The sequence below is a fragment of the Meleagris gallopavo genome, chromosome 22 (assembly GCF_905368555.1).
Source record: "Meleagris gallopavo chromosome 22, MGAL_WU_HG_1.1, whole genome shotgun sequence".
NCBI classification, from domain to species: domain Eukaryota; kingdom Metazoa; phylum Chordata; class Aves; order Galliformes; family Phasianidae; genus Meleagris; species Meleagris gallopavo.
The window spans coordinates 6,914,379-6,933,997 of NC_139425.1; the positions used below are offsets into that span (position 1 = coordinate 6,914,379).

The 19,619-nt window shown below is 40.6% G+C and overlaps 1 protein-coding gene and 1 long non-coding RNA gene across 5 annotated transcripts in view; one reads left to right on the plus strand and one right to left on the minus strand.

The window, feature by feature from the left end:
* Positions 1–153: 153 nt before the first annotated feature.
* Positions 154–4,992, minus strand: LOC109370771 (uncharacterized). The gene is made up of 4 exons (XR_014887771.1): positions 4,816–4,992; positions 4,176–4,379; positions 1,048–1,384; positions 154–952 (listed from the first exon to the last, which is right to left on the minus strand). It is a non-coding gene; the product is annotated as an uncharacterized LOC109370771 (long non-coding RNA).
* A 465-nt stretch (positions 4,993–5,457) lies between these two features.
* Positions 5,458–19,619, plus strand: part of PHACTR3 (phosphatase and actin regulator 3) — a 95,526-nt gene continuing 81,364 nt past the window's right edge. For 2 of the 4 annotated variants that reach the window (XM_085241758.1, XM_085241759.1), the window contains exons 1-2: positions 5,464–5,593; positions 11,763–11,876. In XM_085241758.1, the coding sequence (XP_085097884.1) occupies positions 5,485–5,593; positions 11,763–11,876 (223 nt within the window). In that variant the 5' untranslated portion in view covers positions 5,464–5,484. Of the gene's footprint in view, positions 5,594–11,762; positions 11,877–19,619 lie in introns of all 4 variants that reach the window. The other 2 variants (XM_085241760.1, XM_085241761.1) reach the window with 1 other exon arrangement.

Consider the following 19,619-nt stretch of genomic DNA (forward strand, 5'->3'; position numbering starts at 1 on the left):
ATTTTAACAGATGCTGCAATCTTAGTGATCCTTACTCTAAAAGTGTTAACTGGACTACAACCTACTGCTGTCTGGAAGCCAAGCTGACAAAAGATGACATTATATGACAAAACTGCAGTACAGATTAATGATTAATTTATTTCCAGCCTTCCTTATGGCAGTGTAACACTTTCCAGCTGTGAAGTCATGGAACAGAACATCCAACCAATTCTGTCTTTTCTCGTTAAAAATTTACTATTAAAGATGATCCCAGAATAGCAACTGCTACCTCTGTCCACCAAATTAGCTGTCTTTAAATTGCTAAGAAGCCTGCCCTTCCAATGTTTGCAGCAAGATGGCATCTATGCCATTAAGAAGCAACACACTGAACTGCAATAGAGTAACAATGTTTTCATATGACTTGCTGTCCTAACAACATTCACAGCTATCTTAAAAATGGTACTTTTCATGAAAGGAAGTTCCCACTCTATCAAGTTGAAGTTAAACTGCAGGACCAAATACCTTGCACGTGGAGATAAATCCTGGGTAGATCTGTTGGAGTGTAAACACAAGGCAGGGCTGGGGTTCTGGAGCAGACTGTGTGACATCCTCAATAAAAGGCTCAAAGGTAAAGCAGAGATGGCAGTGCTGTGAGGAGCCATTAGGGCCATCAGGGCTGTTGGGGCCATTGGGGCCACCTGCCACCCGCATGCCACAGCACTGAGCACAGCTCGTGGCCCACACTGTGGGGTCAGCAGGTGTTCCTTGTTTTGGATGTCTAAGATCATGGAATGCTTTGAGGGTGCAAATGAAGATAATAAGGAACGTCCAGCCACGTTCCTTAACAACACTGTGTCTATATAAAGTAATTTGTATAAAAAATCTTTCGCTCCCTAATAGCAGTGAGGAAAGGAAGATCTGGACGTGCCATGAAAGTTGTATATACTCATCTTTTCCTCAGGCACTTTGAAGTCTGAAGGGGAAGAAAATGGAAAAGAATGGAAAGGAAAATTAGATCCATCCCTGTGGAATTTTGCACGGCACAACCACAGCCCTGCAGCCACTCACCTCCCACAGTGCAGGGCCTTCCTTTCCCTCCTTGCACAGCCCCTCCTCCTGCTCTCCTACACCACAGCAATGGTATCCCTAAGGCTTTCCACAGGCCTTTGCACATCTGAGGTACCAGCTCCTTCACCACAGAGCACAAACTGCTGTTACTGTTCGAAGTTGTGTCATTGCAGATACAAAGTAGATGCTGACCTCTTTGCCATTGCAGTTCTAGTGAGGAGGTGCATGAGCAGAGCTGTTTGTCAGGAAGGCCGGCAGCTGAGTGACTGCATTGCCTGGCATTTTTGCCAGCTTTTTCCCTTCGTTCCCTTACAACATGACAGGCAGAGCACTGGAGCTGTGACAGAAAGCAAACATGAAAATCAGATGAGTGATTCCTGGAATAGCTCCTCAGTATCCAAGATGTTAACTGTGAATACGTACACGAACCCACCAATAAATGAGTCCCTCATGCTTATTCATTTTTCATTTGCCTTCCATAGTAGCAACTACATCATCATGCTTTGGCGAAGGCATCTTTCAAGTCTCAGTGCTTACAAAGTTTTGACTGTGGGATGATACTTCTGTCTGTTCTCAATGATGTGCATTTATCTTCTTGACAAACAAAGGCTCAAAATAGGCCCTATGCCCTCTTTATCACACAAACACTAAATAGAGACAAGAGCCTTTTAGGCACTGGAATGCTCCTCTCTGTTGTTAGTATAAGAACACAGAATTACAACAAGCTGGCAGAAAACCTAAAAACTAGGTTAAGACACATAAGCAACAGAACAAATGCTTTCTTCTGCTGCATCTGAGAAAACTGCTCAGAGCGAGGCTACTTGTCCTGCGGTCATCAGCACAATTCAAACATGAAGGTGAGCACTGTCAATCCAAATGTATTCTGCACTGATTTTTTTACGTAACAGCACAGAAAGATGTAAGCTATGCTCAGAGGTTATACATAGACATCAGATTAACAAAAATGAGGCTGTTTGATATTCTGATGATTCAAGAAAAATAGTACTGCCATGACTCGCCACCTTTTTTTCCCTTTCCTTAGAGAATTCTTTCTTTCTGACACAAGTTAGGATCATGAAGCAGGAGTTCAGATGTCACCAAGCAGAAGGCTCTAACCATGAATACCACTTACATCATGGTGTGTTAATATTACCGAGGGCAGTCGTACCAAATGCACATGCATTGGTTTGGTTGTTAAACTACCATCAAGCTAGCTACATTTTCTCCCTTGTTTTTCTTGGACAGATATTTCATTTTAAGAAGTTTTTTGTTTTGTTTGTTTGTTTTTCCCTCCCACTAAGCAGACCCCCAGTTGCAGAAGTATCCACCACTACGCTAGAAAACTCATCAATTTTCATCACAAATATCAAAGGCTTTTCCCTTTGAGAGGGAAATAAAGAGATTAGATCATTGTGCTTTCTTGGAAAATGTTGCAAACTTGTTTACCAGAAAACTATTACAGTTAGAGAATAAAAGCAGAACCATGTTACTACCAATAGAAGTTTGGATCCTGCAAATATTTTTGTTTGTGACATTTATAAAATTACATCACAAAGAAAAAGGGAAGTTAAGGGCAATTTTTCAAGTGTTAGTAGCAACAGCTAGAACCAGACTTAGTTTCACTCTCATTTCAGGGTGGTTTACTATTTAGAATACATATAATATATTGGCTGGTGCTTGCCCATCACTTTCATTTGCTTCTATGAAGACTTTTTGGCATTACTCCTTGAATACAAAGAAAACACCATGAATCTCATCTATTTTCCCTGTCAAAAGCTTTGTGTTTTCCCCAGAAAGAATGCAGAGCCTACTTGAGGATTAGGAAATGAAAAGTGCAAATAGATGCATCGCCATCATCATTATCATCATCATTATATACAAAACAAAAAACCATGTAAGGATGCATACTTTTTACTCATCAGGCATTATTTAGCAACACAGGTTTAAACATACAGCCTTAACACAATTTGTTTGTTCTTGCACTGCCACTCTCAAGCACAGTGATGGTTCATCTGGAAACAAGGTGGCCTAGGGGCAGCTCTGTCAGCTGGCATGCACAGTACCCAGGATTTATTCCCACACTGAGCCTCTGGATGCTTGGCTTGGCTGGAGTGAGGGAAAATGAAATGTTTTAACTAAGTTAAAGCAGCAAGAGAGATTCTAGGCTTGTTTGGCTGATTTCTATCTGACTATGGTTTGGGATCCAAAGGGACCCCATGAAGTGCCCTCTACAGAGGCAATCAGAACATCAGTTGGTTAATAACACCACTGTGTGTGTTTCTATTGGATACAATGCCGTTTTGGGGATATTCTTTCTGGGGTTGAAAATGTTTTGATATATTCATCCTGCACTAATGCCAAAATCTGATATGAGACTTTTAAACTACATATTTTATACAAGAAATCAGTACAATTCTTCACTGCAGAAGGTGGGTGTATCGATTAGTACAGACAGAATTTCACAGAACTATCAACATTTTCTAGCATGACCTTAGACTTACATAGGGAAAGAGATAAAAAAATTGCTACTTCCTCTTTTTAGGAATAGAAGTGGATTTGGTTTGTTATTTCAGTGCGGAGGGGATATTTCTAGATTAAAAACTGGACGCAGTGCGTATGTCACACTGTGCTATCCACACACACAGAAATATCTAGTGTCGGTCCTGACTCCTTTGCAGTGTTGAGTCATGGAACTCAAAAGCTTGGCTAGGGGCAAAAGGATACGAAATGCATTCCAGTATCTTTAAAGCCTCCCTTAAATAAAGTGTTCAAGTTTTATCTGTTTATTTGGTTCCTTGGGAACGTTTTAGATTGTGATATAAAAATGCTCATTTAGCTGTCCTTTTGGAATTAAGATGAGCCACTTAACTCAAAAGGCTTGGAAGAAATTACGATGTGTCAAGATGGCAATGGTAAGCTCTCAGAAAAGTGCAGATTGCCCTTACTATCTTAATTCACTCCATCACATTAAGATACAGCTTTGATTAAAAACCCCACATTCTACTTCTTGTTTTGGATGTGTCTTAATCAAAGCAAGAAGGAACAGCACCCAGTGAATGAGAAATTCTCAGATTTTGCTTTCAAGCCCTTTGTTCAATTTTCATTCTCCTGCTGATATTTGAACTCACTGTTATGAGCAGCAGCGCATCCAGGCCTTGGGTGGTGCACCAGGACAGTTTTGCTCATGCCTCAGTCAAATACAGCTTGATAACGACGACTGAGCACTACATACAAGCCCACAGGCTTCCTTTCCTATAGCCCAAAGCTCAGGGAACGCAGCCCAAGGCGACTCCCAAATGCAATGCAGATGTTGGCCAGCTCTGAAACTCCCGCTGCAAGATAAAAAAGGCAAAAGTGCTTCTCAGCGTGATAGAGGTGATGGATTTTAATTGTTAAAAACCACAGAACTGCTTTATTGGCCTCTGCTTTTAGAGATGACTAAAACACATTTCCTTTATATAAAAACATACGTAAGATGTTATGTTTCTGTGGAGCCAAAAATGTGAGTAAATGAATGACTGCATTAATGGAAAACGCTCTGGTACGAAGTTTCATCCTTAAAACCTGGCAGACGGACCCGTGGGCGGCGGGAAGCACCGGCCAGCTGCTGGACCGAAGGGGATTGAACAAAGCGGAGAGACAACGCGCATAACCCTGTTAAGGGCGGTGCGGCGTTGCCAGCAGAGCGCTCAAAACCCGCCCGGTGTTATCGGTCGAAACTCGCGCGCGAACACAGCAAGCAGGGTCGTTCAGCGAACCCAAACCAACCCTTTTTCTTTCTGATCAAGCTCTCAAACCGAGCCGCTCGTCCCGCCGTGCGGCGTCGCCGGACACCGAGCTCCGACCAGCTCAGTGCGGCTCGGCCCGGGGCACTCGCGGCTCCGCGGCCACCTTTGTCGGGCGGGGCGGGGCGGGGCGGGGCCCTCCGTGAGTCACGTGCCGCCGGGAGGAGGCGGAGCCTCGAGGCTACGCGCACCTGCGGCGGCCTCCGCCTTTGTGCAGTGCAGGTGCGGCACCCTCACACCCCCCCCCCGCCGTGACGTCACGCGGCCGCTCGCGGGGCACCATGGGAGAATCCCGATGTTTTCCGACGGATGCGCTCAGCGGCGCGGCGGCTTGAGGCGGCTCCGGGAGCGACGCGCGGGGGGCGGCGGGGATCCGGGCGGACGGACGGCTCGCGTCCCGGCTCTTGCCCGGCCCCGCGGGAGGCATGGCGCACCCGCCCCTCCCTGAGGCGTCCTCGGCCGTCCCCTGAGCTCCCCGGTGCCGGGCCCCGCCGCAGCCTGCCGACGGCGCCGGGAAGATGCTGCCGCGGCTGGCGCTGCCCGGCTGACGCCCCGCCGCCGCCGCGCCCCCGTCCCCATTGTCCCCCGGCGGCCGCCGGCTCCATGAGCGCCTCCTCCCGCCCCCGCCTCTGAGCCTCCCGCCCGCCGCCTCATGGCTGCATCGGAAGAAGGGCCGGGCTGCTTTCTCCCGCGAGGCAGATCGCAGAGTGACCCCAGCATCCTCACCGAGCCCGCGGGCCCCGAGGCCGGGGAGCACGCAGGTAACGGCCCCGCGCTCCGAGCAGCGCCGGGGGCGCGTCGCGATCCGCCGCCGCTTTGCAGCCCGCTGAGATGCAGGCGGACGCTCCCTGCAGCGGGCACCGACGCGCCGGCGGAGCCCTGCGCTCGCAGCTCCCGCCGGGGGGCTGCCGGGGCTCCGCGGGGGGCGCCGCACCAGGGCTGCCCTGAGAGCGTGGGGGTCGGGGCTCCCAGCGTAGAAGGGAGTGGGCTGTTTGCGTGGCATCACCATGGAGACGAGAGGCAGCAGGGTCGTAATTAAGCACTTTCTCCCCTCAAGAAGGTAATTTTCACTTCGTGGGGAGAAGTGTAATCTTCTTACGAAGTGTGGCCGCAGAGGGTGGTGCCGGCTGAATTACCAGCATATAAACGGAATATTCTGATTAGATTTTTTTTTTTTCCCCTCCCCTTTAACACTGGCTAATGATATTTTCAGCTTAACTTCACTTTGAGGAATAATTCTGATTGTCTGTTGGGGTGGTGAGTCAGTAATTGCAGATGTCAGCACCTGAGCAATGACGACCCCTTTAGAGGAAAAAGAAACAATTAACTGCATCGCTTTAATGTGATGTGCTTGCAAAGGAAGACCCAGCAATAAGCTAGGAGCAAAGGCTAAGAGCCAGTTTACTCTAGGTTTATATAAGTAGACAATCATGCACGCCCTGCAAGAGAAAAGGAATAATCAAAATAGCACAAGACAATGAATGGAGTGTTGATACTCCCTGCCCATTATGCTGAATTCTAAACCCAGAAATAGGTTTTGGTCAGGCATTGTCAGCCTGAAAGAGGTAGTCCAAAACTGCATTTAGGGACTGAACTCTAGGTCTGGTTTATTTCAGATTACTGTGTGAATAAAATGCTTCAGTCTCTTTTTGATACACCTGCCACAGTGTTCCCTTCTGATCCAATGCGTGTGTTAATATTTGTAACTATTTTAAGTTTTCTCACTTATTTGTTTTATCAAGCAATTCTGAGCACCTTGGTCTAGAATTAAATACAAATTAAATTAAGCAAAACAATAGATGATTTGTCTCTAATGCCCAACAGTTCCAATACTGTAAGTAAGGGGAACAAAGGACTCTAACATGAACTGCTCCACTCACTCCCAAAGGGGCAATCTTGACTGAAAGGAATGTATGTTTCTGCCATTTGATTTCTGAAAGCAGAAGTGACTAATGAAAGGATTATATATTCAATCTCACTTTTAATTCCCCTATGGTGTTTTCTGCTAGACAATTACTTGGACCTCTGTGAAATATACAACAAAGAAAGTATACAGCATGTCTGACACATAGACAAAGATATTTGTATTCTACTTTTTTTTTTTTTTTTTTTTTTGTGAGGAGAAAGAACTATCAATACTAAGTAGCATTTTTCCTCCCCTAAAAGAGACTTGATCTGGTAGGACAGTGTCCCACTGCATAGTAGAAGCTATAGTAATATGTAAGAAAGGATGTCTTTTAGGGTATCATGATAGACATACAATATGTGGAAAGAAACAAAAGGTGCTAAATACATATGGGTTTAGTTTAGGTGGGTAAAAATAATGAGTGGTAGAGCTAGCATGTTCAGTAAGCTTTTTCAGGTTTTCTATATACTGCTTAAGTTTGTTTATCAGATAGTATTGAGCATCTGCATGTTCCCACCTGATAATAAAACGTTAAATATTTTACTCTTATTCTAAGTAATAGCTCAAAAACCTGAAATATAGTTCATACTACTGTAAGAATTATATATGCTAAACCATACCACATTTTTTATCTTACAGTGTTATTCTGAAAAATTTTGTCATTCTCATTGTATGATCAGAATAAACATCTATGGACTCTTAAGTCCAAAGACTTAAGTAAAATGCATTAGGAGTGCTGAATGATACCAAGTTTGTGTTTACATCCCAGTCCTGCTCACAGACTCGCCTGTTAAGAGAAGCACAAACACATAGGATTCTTTGTTCATTTAAAAAAATTAAATGCGTGACTTAAATGCATGTTTAAATTATGCAGACAAATAAGCCAATAGCGAAATAAAGGTATGACTGAAGGATCCTTACAGAAACATTCCTACTTTTGTGTGGCATTTGAATAAGGTATTTCTGCTGGAGGTTAAGTCTTCTTTTGCAACATTTTCCTGAATGCATGATGTGGTGGGATTATTCTGCACCAATTCATTTCACTATGTCTGCTGCAGGAAAGGATATCAAGGTAGATAATGTAGTGGTAGATGAAGTCTGCCTATTTTATAAAGATTTTCCTGGTGTTCATATAATTTATACTCCTCTTCTTGACCAGTATTATTATTTTAGCCGAGCTCTGTCCAGGAGATTTCAATGATGTTAGACTGCTGAAAATGTAGAGGTGCCAGTAGATATTTCATGTATTTTCCTAAGAAAACTCTGATGCAGTGTTTCATTTTTCCTTTCTCTCTTGAAACATCACCTTAACAGTTGATCATGTGTACACAGTATGGTTACAAGACTTGCTGGCTGTCCTGTAAGTTCGAGATTCTTTATCACTGGACCACGTAATCTCTTTTCAGGTGATACTGGGTAATGTAAACATCAGACTCAAGGACTGAAGACAGCAGGTGTTAGTTCACCTTCCTGTTGTCATCTGGTTAGCTGTTATATGCAATTTGCTGATGAACTGTTGGTTGAGATCAAATCTCCAAGGGAATTTCCCATGTGAGAAACAAACACTTAAGTTGGTTGGTTGGTTGATCTATTTCTGTAAAGAGGACTCAGTGACACATGAAATAACTAAGTAACTGGCTGGTTCCAATAGCCTGAGATGTTAGAAGATGTAAGAAGTTCTGGACACTTGTAATCCTGACTGCTGCCAGCAGCAGTTGCAATTACTACAAGCATCAAATAATTGAGGCTTCACAATAAAGATTATTATCTATTGTGTTTTTCTTCACAAAGCATTCACTGAAGAAATGAGAAGCTATTCTATAAGCTTGATTTACTGGAAGAGATGTAATCTTTACAGGCCACAGTGAATTTCATAACATGAAAAAGAAAAATCTTTAAAAAACAAACACATTACTGGCATCTTATTAAACGTTCCTGTAGTAAATAAGATAAGCAAGGCATTCAGTGAACCTGACTAGAGACAATTAATGGCTATTTAATCTAAAGCAAAGATACAAATATAGGTCCTTCACTTAGGTCCTATGTTAATTAAACAGCAGCTCCTCACAGTGATCAACTAAGATGCCACAACTGCAGCCTGAGAAGAAAACATGGACCTAGTTATCTGTTGCAAACTTCAGTGACAAATAGATAACTTCCTCCAGTATTTACACGGTGCATATTGTTCCTGTTCTTTGTGTAGGGAATAGTAGAAAGATAGGAAGGAATTAACATTTCTTCCCTTTAATCAAGTCAGTTATTTCCTCAAGCAGTAGTGTTAGATCTCATTGACAGCTATTTTCACATGATTTCTAGAATTCTGGTTGGAGAAGACTGGTTGAGAAGCCTTCTCCATCACTGTGCTAAGCTGTGGTGTGCTTCAAGATCTGGCAAGTTAAAGCTGCTCCAGATACTCTACGTTGCTCCATGATCAGCAGCACAGGACACTGAATTAACTCAAGGAGAGAAAATGGGATAATTCATAATCCTTCATCACTGCTCTTAATTCGCAAAATTCAGAAGTATTATAGCAAGAAACGTTTCTGTATTTCCCTGTAGGCAGAGATTTGATGTGTTATATTCCTCAGGTCTCTGGGCTGAAGGGCAACTTGTAACCGAGCAGAGCCTCACAGGTACTATAGGGACATAAACCACCTAAGTAATGCCTAGGGAAAGTTATAAGGCAATAAAACATTGAGTACAGGAATATTCTATACTTTTATTTTTTAATTCTTCTCTTTTTTTCCTAAAGCTGTAAGCTAGTCTGGATAGACTGTAATTCCCTTCATGTGCCTAACAAAGGCCTATTAGAGTTATTTTATGCTGATGAAGATTTTCATTAGTGCTAATTACTGACATATTTATTGCTTCAAGAAGTTCTCTGGCTTTGAGTCTTGCACATAGCATTAGGGACTTGTTAACAATTGGAATGTCATGCTTTCCCTCCTTAGCCATCAGGACGTAACACTAGCAAACTATCTGATGATGGGAGTTGATGGCAGGGAAGGTTCAAACACTCAAACACATTAAAAGTAAAGTAGGTTTGTACTGTGGATACTTGCAAAAAACAAATGAAAGGCAAAGAGAAATGGATACAAGTGGACTGCAGATACAAATTGGTGACAGCTTTCTAAATCTGCTCCAGTGACTTTTGCTGTAAAACTATTCATTCCAGGCCCATAATTCAGAAAAACCTGTAATTGTCCATAAGTTAAAACATATACTTAAGACTCTAGAAAATTGATAGTGGAGTGAATGTCAGGACAAAAAAAAAAAAAAAAAAAAAAAAGATGCTGTTGATGCCCTGCTGGTGCTGTCATCATTCTGCAGTCATTCAGATCACTGCAACTTAAATCAGGGACTTGCAGTCTTATCCATGATGTACTTCATTGATTTGATACTAGTGCTTGAGCCAGCCTACCTATGAAAATATTCATTGGTTTCTTCTATCAGAAAGACTTTGGTCTCTATTTCATTTTCCTGTATAAAGTAGTCTATTTTGTTAATAGAATTTGTTTGCCCTGCATGGTATTTCTTCTAAAAAAAAATGAGCATGCCAGGTCTTTCCCAACAGTACTAATTTATAACCAAAATTAAGCTAGAAAATGGGCTTGCTCCACTTTATAACTTCACCATATTTTTCATGTATATGAAGTTTCGTGATAGTTTAAGTTCTTTTATTCAAAGTCAGCAAGTATCTGATCTAATTCAGACCAAGGGCTCCCAGCTGAAGCTTACTGTTCCACATATATTTAGTTTCTCATATGATACCATAGGGACTCTACTGAGGAACACACAGTTGAGACTAGAAACGTGCAGATATTAACTCACATTCCAATTTAATATCCTATTTCTATTGAAATCCAAATTTCAGTCTTGTACAGCTCCCCAAGGCATTTGTTATTTGTGGGATGTCCAGTTCCTAACACCATAGCACCATAAGAATCACCACAATATCACTAAGTAGTGCAATGCTAGGTAACCTTTAACAAAGGGGTTGTTGTGCTTTTGGGAAGCTCTGTTTCTTTCTCATCAGTTCTCCCGTTTCTTGCTATCTCATCTATGTGCACCCAAGTTCCTGTCATGCAGGGAGGCACAGAACTCCCTTCTTCTGTCCTGCAGTGGAACATCTCTTCCTGCCTCTGAGACTTTCCATCCTGGTGCGTGACTCGTCTGTGGCAGCTCTTCACCAGCACTTTCCACGAGGGGAGAGTAATCTCCCCATTTCTGGAGAGGAAAATGGACACAGGGTACTTAGGCAAGTCCCACACATGGGACTTATGCACAAACTGCAGTAGAACATATCCAGTAATTTTGGTATGGCACACGTCTGGATTCATGACAGTAGTGTATCATTGTGTTGCGGATCACTGAACAAGAGGAATGCTTAATGCAGACTACCTCATGCTGGTTGCCTGGATATTTTACTTACTGAAACTATAAATACTTGTTTACTTTTTTAGGATTCAAGATGGAGATAGGGATATGATGTCTTAATACTAACACTTGTAGAAGTGAAATGAATTCTATTAATATACTATTCATGTTGAGGGTCGTTTGTAGGCTTTTCCAAGATCTGACCATTACTACTGCTAGGAGTATTTAGACATATATTAGACTTCTGTAAACGAACTACAGACCTCTAATGAGGAAAAAAAAGCATTTTACATTTCTGTTTCTCTTAAAACCCAAGTTGGCAGGTAGTTTGAATGTTGCTGAAAATATATTTAAACCTTTCTGACCAAGAGGTTGAAGTACTCGTTACACAGCATCATAACAGTCTGAATTTACAACAGTCAGGTAAACATATGGGAAATACTTGCTGGTGTTATTTTACGAGTTTTTTTTTTCCTTTCCCTCCCCCCATCTATAGACACTCTGGAATCCTTGGAAAAATAACAGAGTCCTGTTTTCCTCCCATCATTACAATCACGTCTGGTGATTGTCTGAACTGAATCTCACTTTGAAAGGTGCAAGCGTGATTGTTGCACAGCTCACATGTGCTCTCTTCTCCCACATTGCAGACCCTGTGTGCTGTGCTCTGCTGCTCCAGATACCTGTTCAGTCTCCCGTTCTCAGTGCTGCTAGCAAATTCCTTGGCATACATAAAAGATTGGGTCTAAACTTGAGCATGAGAGGTAGAGTACTATTCCAATTACATATCCTTGAAAACCTTTTTCACTAGTTATCTGATCTAGAAGGTTCTTATGTCCTTTATTTCCCTTGTTGAATCAGAATTAAGTTTGTTAGTTCTAGCATGTTTTAAATATTCTGTCTTCACTAGTTCTTGGGAATCCTCTGCCATGCACCTGAAGGAACCTAGTTCAACGAATACAATTTCTTTCAAACAGTTGTGTTTGGTTGCATACTGTACTCTGGCATTACAAACAGCAGGGATGATGATGTACAATATGCAAACAACGCAGGATTATTCGTTTTCCCTTATTGCTTTTCTACAATGATATTAAGTAATGCATTTGCATCTAATTGAAGAAATTCTTAGGTCCTAAAGATACAGCCATCAAAACAAGCCATCCCACTGAAAAAGGGCTTCTTCAGAGTTGCAGTGTCTCACAAAACACACAGATGTATTACCAGTCTCTTCTATACTCAGTACAAAGGACATTTCTGTTTCTCTCCTTACCTCTTCAGATGTCTTTTATGTATCATAGAAGAGCTATCAGAGATTACAAAAAAAGATTCAGGCTCAGATTCTCCAGCATAGATTTCTAGTCTGAGTAATACCTATGGGTCATAACTGACATAATGCACTATTGTGCCAGTTGCTGTGCAGCATATAAAGAGGAACTGTTCTGACTTTAACTAGCTTTTTCTAATTTGGAAAAGACATAAAGCAGCAGAATAAAACAAGAGGTTCTCATTTTTTTCCACATAGTGAATTGAGATTAATTTCCTTCTCTGAGTTTTTATAGCAAGCCGGTGACACCACTGGAAGTTGACTCTGGATTTTGTAAAGCCCAGTTCTCATTGTAATATTGATTTAAAAAAAAAAAAATATTTAATGTATCTGCAGTTTCTTGTTCCTTAGCTTCGTATCATAACAATAGAAAGCAGCTTATGCACGGGACACAGGCAAGTCTAGTCTTTGACTTTGAGATTTAGCACAAGAATTTCTATTTGTTAAAAGCCTTTGCTAATTGAGTCTTTATGCTGAATGCTGTTTCATTTAATAGGAGAACAAAAGGAAGCCATGGGCTTTGTGATGAAAGATGGAAAGGGATTTTTAATTTTTTTTTAATGCTTTTCCTTCCCCTCTGCAATTAATCTACCTTCTAAAACCCTTTAATAGGAAGCAGAGGTTGCTGGGAACTTAACAGAGAACTGAAATCATAAAATATCTATTTGTTCATTATTCCCTTCCTCCCTCCCTCCTGCCCCCTTATGGCATTTTAAAACCACATTTGTGGCTTTGCATTTTAAAATTTAATAGCTAGAATTAATTACTCTAGCTTTTCTAGGCAGGTTAGATCTGTAAATACTAAAGACCAAGTAAAGCTAAATATGATACTTTTGTTTTGCTTCCAAATGTAGCTAGAGTTCATATGCTAATACAATGGATTCTTTGTGCCTTCAAATCCCATACCTTTGTTTCAAATTCAAGTTGATTTATGGTATAATGTACACCCAATTTATACATGCCCCAGAGAGCACATCATATAACTGCTCGAAGCAGGTCAATAGCTTCATGATTGAGTTGGCATAAATATTTCAGTAAGATGATCTTAATCAAAGAGTATCTTGCTTTGAGTAGCATGGTAATATCCTGTAATCACACATGGTTCATGCATGCAAACCTCTGATTTAAAAGAAGTTCTTATTCATAAAGCACTTCATGTTGTATATAATGAAGAGAGAGCTTGTGTTCACTTCCTTATATTATATTTTAACACCCTCAAACCCCATTCTATTGCAATAACCATCAACTGGACCTAGGTCACTGCACTGCATCAAGCCAGTGAAGCCTTCAACCTTTTCTGAGGGCTACTACATCCCTCAGGCCCTGCCATCTTCCCTCTGCCTTTCCTATATTGATCTGCAGCGAATGTCTGTCACATTTCATTCAGTTGCTCACAGAAGTCTTCATCTTCACTCTATGATGAGACTTTTTTTTTAATTCTTATAAAAATATGGAGGAATGCTCTGCCGGATCAGAACAGTGGTCCATCTGGTCTAGGACAGTGTTCTTGACCATGCCAAGATGATGGGGATGCTATTTAGGAAAAACATGCTTGCCTAGCTTTGAAGTTAGGCACAGACTGGAAGCAAAGCCAGGGGTGGCTGAGTGAACACACCTGAAGACAAAATGTAGTATTCAGAGTCAGTCTTCTGTATCTGAGCTCACATAACATAAACGTTGATGCTTTGGGCAAGTTCGTTCACCAGCTAGAACCAGTCCTACTTTCTTGGTGAAATTCAGACAAAACCTAAGTTGATATCACTCTGGAAGAAAGCCTCTTGCTCCTGCAGGTACTTGTCAGTCTTTTTTTTATTTTATTTATTATCATGCATTATATGAATCTGTATAGAATATTTACGTAGAACAGACATTCCCAACAGAGTTTGCTCCAAGTCTACAGAGGAATTGAACGCTCCTCCCTATTTACCTGTTTTATTGCATAAGAGAGATGATGAGATTGCTTCACAATAAGTAACCACATCACATGAGAATACCTTAGCCCGCAAAGGTAAAGTGCTTCTGCTTATGTGTGACAGGCAGAGAAGGGAGAGACAAGGGACAGAAGCTGATGACAGCAGGCTTAGGACTGGAGCCTGGAAAGTTTCCATCACAATATGTAGTGTGGCAGCATTATTTCAGTTGGATCTGAGAAATGTGATGTATGGGGCAGAGAAAGGAAATAGTTAAGAAATATTTTTTCCCCTCAACCAGCATGTCATGGTCAGGTATATTGCTGAGCAGCCGGGGGGGAGGGGCTAGCCAGGGACCACTAAGTTACAGTTAGCATTGTGATGACATGCCCCCTCCACTTTGAGCATGGCAGATAAATTGAAAGCTTTGAATCTTGACCATTCCTAGTTGTTTCAGCAGCAGAGAGAAAGTGACGGTAGAAGCTTGGGAAAAAAAAAACAAAACAAAAAAACAGTCACTTAAGTGTGCTTAAGTCACTGCTAAAAAACGGGGCAGGAATGGGGGGCATTTCAGGGACATCTGTGGAAATGGCGAGCAAAGCTGAACAGATTTCTAATGGCAGGTCTTGGGAATCCAAGTTCTTGGGATTGTTTCACAAATTTGGGCCTGCAAGCTAAACTTATCTTCAGCTACTGAAATCCTCTGCCTAATTGGATTGCTCAGAATGCATGATAATGTATGTAAGCTTGACTTAATTGGGTTTCTCTGAAGTTACAGGCAGGATTTTTATAATTATGTGAATTCTGCATTTATACTGATGAAATAAAATATTCTAAATTATTTATATATATATTTCCATTTTAGCAATTATGCAGTCTGGGTAACAACTTCCTGGCATTGCAGAAACTTCAAGAAGAAAGGCACCCCATTCTCAATTAAACCATTTCAACTTCAGCTAAGATGTTTACTTCTGTCACAGTTGTTCATTTGTTTTTGCTCTATTTTATAATGTCTAGAAGTACAGAATAAATATTCAGAATACTATCTATGCAGAGAAGGCTCTAGAAAAGATAAAATGGAGCCTAGTATTCTACTCCATACAAATTCTCCTCTTGTAGACTATGAGCTTAAAATAATGAGTTTCTCATTTAACTCAAGAAAATTAATGCAAAAATTGAGATAAACTACTCATGTCACTTCAGATTTCACATGTGAAATACTTCATTCTAGAGAAGAAGGCGGTCTGTAATATTGCCTTCTGCAAGTGAGGAACGTAAGTGAACTTTCTGTCATCTGGGAATTTGCTATTATTGAGAAACATGATAGGTACTGAAGAACTTACTATTATATTTTAAACTATTGATATTAATTCAGAACTGAATAGAGTGATACAAAAAATTATATCCTCACTTAAATTACGACTCTGCTAGATCTGCAATAGCAGCAAACATCAGCCATTGCCTGCAGCTAGTTTATTTGAACCCTTGCAATAGTGGTTAACTTAACAGCTGGCATGATCCAGATGCATGTTTTCTTAAGGCAAACACAGAAAAACAGCGAACAGCAGCTGTCAAGATAGATAGCAAATAGAATTCTTACTGTTATGGTGTACATTTTGTGCTATAATTTGATCACAAAAATAAACTGAAAGATAAATAAAAGATCATTTCAACAAGTACTAAGTGGCCTTCAAAAATCCAGAACATTGTGTGAATGAAAACATTTTAAAACGGCCCTCAATGCTTAATAGAAATGCATCCTCATCTCTCTTCTCTATTCCAAGAAAGTATCTTTGAAGACTGACCCAGAAAAAAGTGACACTCCTCCTATCTTATTGAAGCTTTCCTATACTCTCTTATTGTCTTGTGAACAGACAGAGCTTGTTACAACTTCTCCTTCTTTTTCAGTTTGCATATTCAACAGTTTTTCCACTTCTTTGCTATCTCGTCTGATTTCATTTCATGAGCTAGCCTGAACAAACGCAGCAGCCCCCTACACCTCTTGAATTGCTCTTCTGCTAGTAGTATTCCTAACATAACAGAGAAGCCAGCAAGCACCTTTCTGTGCTTTCACCATTTTTAGTCTTCAGTTTGACCTTTGTCAAAAACCCATTTGTTACTTATGACTGAAGTCTCTGCTGTCTAACAAATGTCTGGCTGAAAACAATTTACTTCAAGTACTTACAGCATCTCTCCTACATGAACGTTTTGGTGGTAAACAAAACTGACCTCACACCAAGGCCACTCCTTCCAAGTAATGTTTGGCAGAGTGCTATACTGTAACACAATGGAAAGCACAGCAACAACAGCAGTGTAGCAAAGCCCTAAGCTGCAGGAAGTGAGGAAAAGCCCAAGTACAACAACCGTAGACACAGAAACACCAGAAAGAATCTGCCTACCCTTGAAGGACCTCAGGTACACATGGATCTCCCAACAAGACACCCTTGCCTCCACTGCCAACCTTTAAATGAGGTGTGGGAAGGGGTGGATCCTGGCTCCCCCTTCTGGTCACTCAGGTGCATTGCATACAGCTGAGCTCCCATGGGTTGGCCCTGCCTTCCCACCAGGTGCTCCATCACTGCTCCATCACTGCTTCTGGCTGTGACTGAGTACATCTGCTACGCAGGGTCATTAGCGTCCTGTACCATTAGCCATATTCTTAGCTGAAAGTTGCCTTTAGTCTCTGAAGTTACTGTGGACAATATGAGATTAAAAAAAACTTGTTTCTCAAAGAAGTAACTAGGAGTATAAAATAACAAGTTACTGAAAACAGCTTCTTCTGTTTCTTCTGTTTATATATTCCTCATTCCTGCTCTTATAACACATCTAGGATGTGTTTAGGCTTTATTCCACTACATCAAAGGCCTCTATTTCTTCAGCAACCTCTTCAAAGACCTCCGGAAAACCATGACCTGGGGCATTACAAATCTATCGTATTCAGGAGATGCTGTTTTATATAATCAGCTCTTGTGTCCATACCTGCAGAAAATTCATTCCGCTTCCCATCCTGGACTTTAATCTTTCTCTATTTCTCTTCCCATTGAGCATTTCAGAAGTATTTCTCAGTAACTCATTTAAAAAAAAAAAAAAAACAACAAAAAGCTGCCAAGAGCTTATGCATTTTGAGGTCATAGATTCTTTGGCTGCTCTGATGAGATGATTTTGGGAAAGTCAAGTTATTGAATATGTTCCTAGCAGCTAAGATGCTATCAAAATATCAGCAAAGTGAAATTAATTCTAAATTTTGAAATACATACGTGTAAGATAATGTTCTCACTCTATCCAAAGGGACATATCTATGATGAATAGGTTATGCTTTTCTATATATGTACTTTTCTTATCCTATTAAAGGAAATGGAGGCCTACCTCTAGTGGGTTTAATTAATTAGTATTTAACTCAAGAAATTCCCCTGATATTTGCCATCAAAGCATTGCAGAAATGTTTTTCAGATCTTGTTAGATGATGTAAAATTGTCTGACAACAAGAACTACTTTTGAACAGATTAATCTAAATACATGTATCCAAATAGAAAAAAGCCAAACTAGGTACCCTAGATTTTCAAAGCTAACTTTCATTTTAGATAGTTTCTTGAAGAAAAAGGAGAATCTCAGGTGCTGCATCAAGCTTTTTTACAAACACTGATTTTTAAATGCCAGAAAACTGTGTTGTTTTTTTTTTTTTTCCTGCTCTGCTCTGTGCTGATGATATGATTTTTAGCCTGATAGTGCCTGTTAAAATGAAATTATACAGACTTAGAATTATCTCTTCTAACAGAAGGAGACAAGGCAAAACATATCAGAGCCAACAGGAATGCATGCATCTTAGGGATTTTGTTGTTTTACAGATCATAATATTCTCATAATACAAGAGAGATTACGGAAATATGGCATAGTCTTATTTTGTCTGACATGGTAAAGAAAGAAAGATTTAAAGGATTAGTCTTGATGACTTAGCTGTTCCTTTGCAGTGTATTGTGATATAATAAGAAATAATGCAGTGCATATCCTGAATATAAAAGAGAGCCTCTGGTCAGAATCTCGTTAATGCCAGAAATGATTTAAAGCTAGCTAGCAGTCCCAGTTTTCTGTCCCAGAAATGACAACACAAGATGTGACATCGCTTATTCTAATACTACATAAGAGCATATCATGCATACAATTAAGATATCATTCAAGAAAACTAATTCCTTTTATTCACTTTTCTTCACTGAGGACAGTACCAGAAAGCAGGATTAGGTTTTAGGTGGAAGCTTCTACTTTGACAAGAAATGAAACTACCTTCTTTCTTTTCCAAGTTCTTTTCTTTTTGAGAGGAATAGGCTAAAGGCGCAAAGTGGTAGAACTGTTTTTCACTCAAGTAAGCTAAGCACCCAATTTACACATTCATTAGACATAAAGCTTCACTCACTGTGCTAACAAATCACCATAATGAAGTCTTTACACACCCACACACGTTTATACACATGCTGTTGCTCAGCTTGCACCTGCAGTGTTGGTGAATGGACGTGTAATTGCATATTTACATTGTTGAAAGAACAGCTAGCTACTAGGCAAGGTTTATATAGCTACAGTAAGTAAAGCTTCTTTTTCTTTTTGCAGTCGTTGACAACTTTTTGGAAGTTGCTTTATGGCATAAATCAAACTGTGCTGTTACACAACTCTGGAAGACTCTTCCAAGGAGCCTTTAACAGCTTCATTAGGGTTGGCATTTAGTCATGAATGCACTGGGCAGCTGGTCCTGGGCTTCTGTCTCTTATGGAGTCAGAGATATGGGAGCTAGAAGCTCGTGATAAGCTGAGAGCAAAGGGAAGTGCTAGAGAGCAGAAGTTCAAAAACAGTCTTAGAGATAAAGGAATTTGTTTAGAAGGGGTCAAAAACTGCTACTAGAAGATTTTCCTGAATATAATAGCATATGCTAAAATCTTCAAAATTTGTCGTGTTTGTGTTGCTAATAGCAATACTGCATTTTTTGCTTAGAGCTTTTCAGTCTGATATTACACTAACAGGATACCACAAATCAGTAACCCCATTCTCAGAGGGGCTGACATCATAGCACAGGTGGTCCAAACTTTAAAATCATGATTTTCATTGTGAAATTTTTAATTAGAACTTCTCAAAATCAACATCTTGTTCCCTCATTTTGCATGTAACGTACACCTGTGCAAAAAAACCATCTCACTGATAACTTGGATGTTTTGTATCATCCTGAAATAGCACTGAGATTACTATATGGTTATTCCACCCATGCAGCAAACCTGATGACTGACCCAGTG